Here is a 5,627-nt window from a genome sequence, read left to right on the forward strand (position 1 = left end):
CATATCACTCAGTACCTAACATGTGTCTTAACATCCAACTTGTCCATCACCATCCAACATGTTCTTCAGAAATTAACATCTTCGCAAACATCAATTTCCCCAGACATCCAACCTTATCCTCAATATCCAACATGTCCTTCTACATCCAACATGCACCTTAACATCCAACTTGCCCATCAACATGTTCCTAAACATCCAGCATATTCCTCAACATCTAACATTTTTATCATATATATATAAACTTGAACAACATGCTTCTGTACATCCTACCGTCTATCAATATCCAGCAGGTCTGTCAACAACATGTCTATAAACATCCACCAGTGTTTAAAACATCCAAGTACATAAAGATAGATCAGATCAGAAAAGGGCAGAAAAAATATCCTAAAATGATCTTTGTTGTTTTATCCTGCCCTCTCAAATTACATCTTTTAGAACCGATATGATGATTCTAATTCAGTTTTTATGAATTAAGATCATAACATCATAGGAATTAGAATGTCAATGCAAAGATTCCGTTCTCTTCAGAGCTGCTTTGCCTCCAGTAGCAATAAAAAAACCTAAAGTCTGACACTTTGAAACATGCCAAAACTCCTCCAGAGGTGTTTTATACAGGCTGAGCTTTATGTTCTCCAAAAGGCTTTACCTTTCATTAACCTGAAATATACAATTAAAATCACAATTCAAAATCAGAAATGCCTTTGTTACGAACTCTACTCTGGCAGCAAACGACCCTGCAACACAGATCTCTAACCTGAACCCAGAATAGCTTTGGCACGGTTTTAATCTGCATTGTGCTTTCTAAAGGTGAGGCCCTTATAAACCTTTAGCTGAATAGAAGTAGAGTATATTCAGATCAAATCATTAGGTCAGAACTTATCAAATCATTCTGGGTAGCAGACTGCTGAATGAAGAGACTGAGGTGAATAAAAGCCCTCAGGTAGACTCAGACTCTCACTCTCCACTCCCATGTTTACCAAGGAGTCGCATTTCATTGCCAACCTGCAGAAACCTGAGAACTCACCTGGACTTCTCTTTCTCTATAGTGCCTTCTGCTGGAAAAGGCAGGAATTGTTAACAAGACCAAAGTGGTTGATCATGGCAAAAAGATAAGGTGAGAACCAGAAGCTACAGTTTGACTGACCTGTGAATTTGTAAAGTAACCTTTTATTTCATTGATGTTTAAATGTTTTCCATGTTTGCTGCTCATGTTGAACAGGAAGAACTGGAGTCAGTCCTGGACAGTTCTCCATGGTGGGATTCTTACTTTCCACAAAGACCCCAAATTTTCTCCAGCTGGGAACAATGTAAGAACCGATCTGCTTTGTACGAACTGACTGACCGTCTGGATCCACTCTCAATTTATTTGCTATTTGCTCTGGAGAACTCGCTCTAGTAAAGTGTTCTAGACCATTAGTTGTTAAGACTTTATGAAGGTCTTAAAGGAACAATAAATATTATAACTGTTAGAAGATGTACTTTTGATTGGCAATGCCATTTTGATATATCTTAATTTTGGGCACAAACTAAAATCAGGTGGGTGGTTAGTGGTTAAACTAAGAAATCCTTCATATTATTCTGTTCAACTGTTACGGTACAGGGCTTTAACTGAAGCCAAGGCTCTATAGAAACAGCCTAGACTAGATGAATGATTATAAGATGAGATTCTCTCTCCCAGTTTTCAGCCAACCAAATGTGGATGCTTCCATAGACAGTTCAAGGCTACAGAAGCCCGAAGACAAACAGAAATGATGGTTTTAATGGAGTTCTGCTCTTCTCCCAGATTAAAGCTGCACAGATTGTTCCTGAGTACACAGTGGAACTGAGAGGAGCGACAGTTCAATGGGCCTCAAAAGACAAGTCATCAAAGAAGTTTGTTTTGGAGGTGAGGCCAAATTATCATATTGATTTCAAGGTTGCAGTCCATCAGACAGTCTATAACTGTGCTGTGCGTGTCTTCAGTTAAAGACTCGACAGGGCTGCGAGTATCTGATGCAGTACGATACTGAGAGCATCATCGCAGACTGGTGCAAAGTCATCCAGGACACCATCCTTCAGCTGACGCCTCACCAGCCGGTACAGCAACACACCTTACTGCCAAACCCATGCATTCTGCAGGTAGACCAGGAGCCTTCAATGTCTCTTAATGAGTTCTCAAAACTATGAGACTCTTGAAATACCCAGAACAGTCATTAGGCCCAATCCCCTGGGCATATTTAATTGGCCCGCTGCTAATTTATAGAAAACTTAGGTTCCATTACTGTTGCAAGGAAAGAACACCATTTGTAAATGTTATAAAAACCAGGATTCTGAAATTCAATTCAATTTAGTTTATTTATATAGTGACTATTCACAACACGTCATCTCAAGGCACTTTACAGTTCAACCAGATCGTACAGTCAAATTGATTCAAAGTTTTCTATCTAAGAAAAACTCATTGACTCTTCAGCAATCCCTCACACTAAGCATGCTTGTAGCGACAGTGGAGAGGAAAAACTCCCTTTGAACAGGAAGAAACCTCCAGCAGAACCAGGCTCAGTGTGAGCGGCCATCTGCTGAGGCCCACTGGGGTTCAAGGAGACAGAAGCAGACATAGAAAAAGAAGCATAGATACAAAAGGCAACTGTCAACCAGCTCCACAGGCGGCCCCGTCCAGGAAACACACAGCCAGGCAGACGAGCTCCGAGCCAGCTCCCATGTCAGAGGATGAAGAGAGCACATCCAGTTAGTCACAGTCAGAGAAACAGGACTACACTGGAAAACAGGCCAAGCTCCAACATCTAGAAACAAAGGTGTTGATGGCAGCAGCACAGCTGATAGAAAACTTAAAAGAAAGTCTTAAGCATAAAAAGTTTTACTTTATTTTTTTCATATTTTTCAAATTCTTTTCACATGAAGCCCAGTAAAACTTCTCATTCTAAACCCATGAAAATCAATAGAAATGCATCTTCACTCTTTACTAAAGAGGAAAATGTGCCCCCAGAAGTTAAGAGAAGGATGTCTGTAAAACGTAATTTGAAAAAAAGGCAATTTCTAAAACTCAATCTGAAACAGAATTTTGGAAAAGTAAAATTTAAAAATATTATATCTGAAAAAAAAAATGGAAAAAATGAACTATAACGGAAAAAAGTGAAAAAGTAAATAAATAAATCTGAGAAAACAGAAAAGCTAATCCCAAAACTTTTATTTGATAAGGAAGTGCTTTTTTATTATTATTTCTGGACTGCATTTTCTTTTTTTTTTCAAAATTTCAATTCTTGCAACAACAATGTGGCAGAATGTATGTTAGCAGAATAAATATTCATATTTGGATCATTTTATTCAGTTTGTTAGTTGAATGTTTATATTTAGCACTCCTAATTATAATATAATTTCTGTTACTGCTATGAGACGCATTTCCTTCCGTAGATAAGGCTTCATTGCACCAATTGAAAGAATCATCTGGGAATCATCTGTGATGTTTCAGTGTTTGACCTTTTTCTTCTCAAACCAAAAGTTTTACATGAGAACCAATGATTCTAACTCCTCTATAGTTTCCTGACCTGTGGTGGGCCTCAGAGGCTGACAAACTGGGTCTTTCAGTGTGGAAAAAAGAAAGAAAAACATGTAAAAAAAAAAAAAAAAAAAACATACATCAGTACCTGTTTACTGAGCAGTTATCAACATTAACTAGTGCTTTTAATCATCTGGCCTAAAAATAGCTACTCAGCTACCAGACTTTTTATCAAAACTCTTCCAGACAGATTCAATGTTGAGTTTAAGATCCTCCGTTTAAATTCGATAGAGATAAATAGCTTCCAGTTACATCACTGTACTGGGATCTCTATAGACTCCTGCTAGGCCATCCTATCAAGGTTTTCAGAGATTAAAACAATACTTTTTTTTTATTTCTACAGATGGTTCTTGTCTGGATGTGTATGATTCCTCAGTTAAATCCAAAGTTCCACCTAAACAAACTGTTCAGAGCACTGTGGTAGATCTGAGCTGCTGCTTTGTTCTTTCCTTCAGGAACCGGAACATCTAAGCGATGATGATGAAGATACAGGCTCAGACAGAGAGGATAAGAAGAGAGCATGTGAGTCTTCCTGAAATGATTTAAGGTTCTCAGAGCTTCACTAGCATTGTTTGCTGTTTGTTAAAATCAGCTATTACAGTTTCTTATCAGGTACTTCAAAATAAAAGCCTGTCTATTTGCCAGATCCAGCTTAATTTTTTCTTCTGCTGCTTTTTCAGCCACCAGGAGCAACTTAGGAGCAGACTCGGAGCAGAGCCGGATCCGGAGCAAACTGAGACGTTTCCTGCAGAGGAGGCCGACGCTGCAGAGCGTCAAAGAGAAGGGGTATATCAGAGGTACGAAAAAACAAAACAATGGTCCAATTCTGTTCAGTTAGGACAGGAACTTCAGGGGGTTTCTTGCCCGTCCAGATGCATTCAGATCTGAATGCTTCACAGCTCAGGATGTCTCCTAATTATGCTCACTTTTATAGTTCAGATATAAAACTTTAGAGAAGTTTGCTTGTGAAGATTCTCAGTCATCCAGGTCATAGTCATTCCAAAAAAGGAAAATAAAGTTAAAAAGCAATCCACTGGACTTTGTTTCCAAGTTTGAAGATGTTTCGCTTCCCACCCAGGAAGCTTTTTTAATAAAAAATGTCAGAATTAGCGCTGAGTTCTATAGAGCTTCGAATTTAATGCTAATTCTGAACTCAATGCTAATTGGAAAAGCTTCCTGGATGGGAAGCAAAACATCATCCAGCTTGGAAATAAAGTCTGTTTCATAGTTGTTGTTTTTTTACTTTTTTGGAATTAAGAGATGTAATATGATTAAGAGTTGTAATAGAACAATCTAATTAAGATCCTACTTAATTAGATCTAATTATTTCACTGACAATTTTAGCGTTAGAAGTTTCTGTACTTGTGGTTATGTACCATGAAATATTTCTGCAGATGTTTATTGAACACTTGTTGTTTTTCTCCTGCAGACAATGTGTTCGGCTGCTACCTGGACGTCCTCTGTAGCAGGGAAAGCTCCACCATTCCCAAGTTTGTGGAGAAATGCATCCGGACGGTAGAGAGAAGAGGTGACAATACAGATTATAAATCCTTCCAAAAATACAAATAATCACTGATCTAATCGTCTCTGTTAAACATGGACAGAAAAAAGCATCTCTAATGAAAACTCAGAAGTACAGTTTTTTGAATATATTATTTTAGCCGCCTGATCAGATAAATGGATGTTATTCTTTCACCACAGTTGAAAATAATGCATCAATTATACTGAAATCAGTGTTTCTACATCGATGGGTTTGTTAAATGAAACAGATGATGCCCCTCTGATGTTTTTCCCCAAAGAGTTAATCAGTGATGATCACCACAATTTTATATGATTATTTAGAGATGAGCTTTTATATGGGCTGCTCAGTGTGGCAGTGGGTAGCACTGTTGCCTTGCAGCAAGAAGGTTTTAGGTTCGATTCCTGGCCCAGGGTCTTTCTGCATGGAGTTTGCATGTTCTCCCTGTGCATGTGTTGGTTCTCTCTGGGCACTCCAGCTTCCTAGCATCCTGATCTCGCGAGCTTTCAAGGTTTCACTCGCTGATCAGTCTGGAGACTCTCCGTTGAAGAAAAT

General features: G+C 38.5%; 1 protein-coding gene across 3 annotated transcripts in view; it reads left to right on the forward strand.

Moving 5' to 3' along the window:
* The window catches only part of LOC107082054 (rho GTPase-activating protein 27-like), a 43,420-nt gene that overhangs the window by 35,133 nt on the left and 2,660 nt on the right, over positions 1-5,627 (forward strand). For all 3 annotated transcript variants that reach the window (XM_015370502.1, XM_015370504.1, XM_015370503.1), the window contains 7 exons: positions 1,047-1,114; positions 1,220-1,307; positions 1,784-1,885; positions 1,963-2,076; positions 4,009-4,075; positions 4,234-4,350; positions 4,983-5,081. In XM_015370502.1, coding sequence (XP_015225988.1) covers positions 1,047-1,114; positions 1,220-1,307; positions 1,784-1,885; positions 1,963-2,076; positions 4,009-4,075; positions 4,234-4,350; positions 4,983-5,081 — 655 coding nt within the window. The remainder of the gene's footprint in view (positions 1-1,046; positions 1,115-1,219; positions 1,308-1,783; positions 1,886-1,962; positions 2,077-4,008; positions 4,076-4,233; positions 4,351-4,982; positions 5,082-5,627) is intronic.

The sequence above is a fragment of the Cyprinodon variegatus genome, unplaced genomic scaffold, assembly GCF_000732505.1.
Source record: "Cyprinodon variegatus isolate N-32 unplaced genomic scaffold, C_variegatus-1.0 Scaffold46, whole genome shotgun sequence".
Taxonomy (NCBI): Eukaryota; Metazoa; Chordata; class Actinopteri; order Cyprinodontiformes; family Cyprinodontidae; genus Cyprinodon; species Cyprinodon variegatus.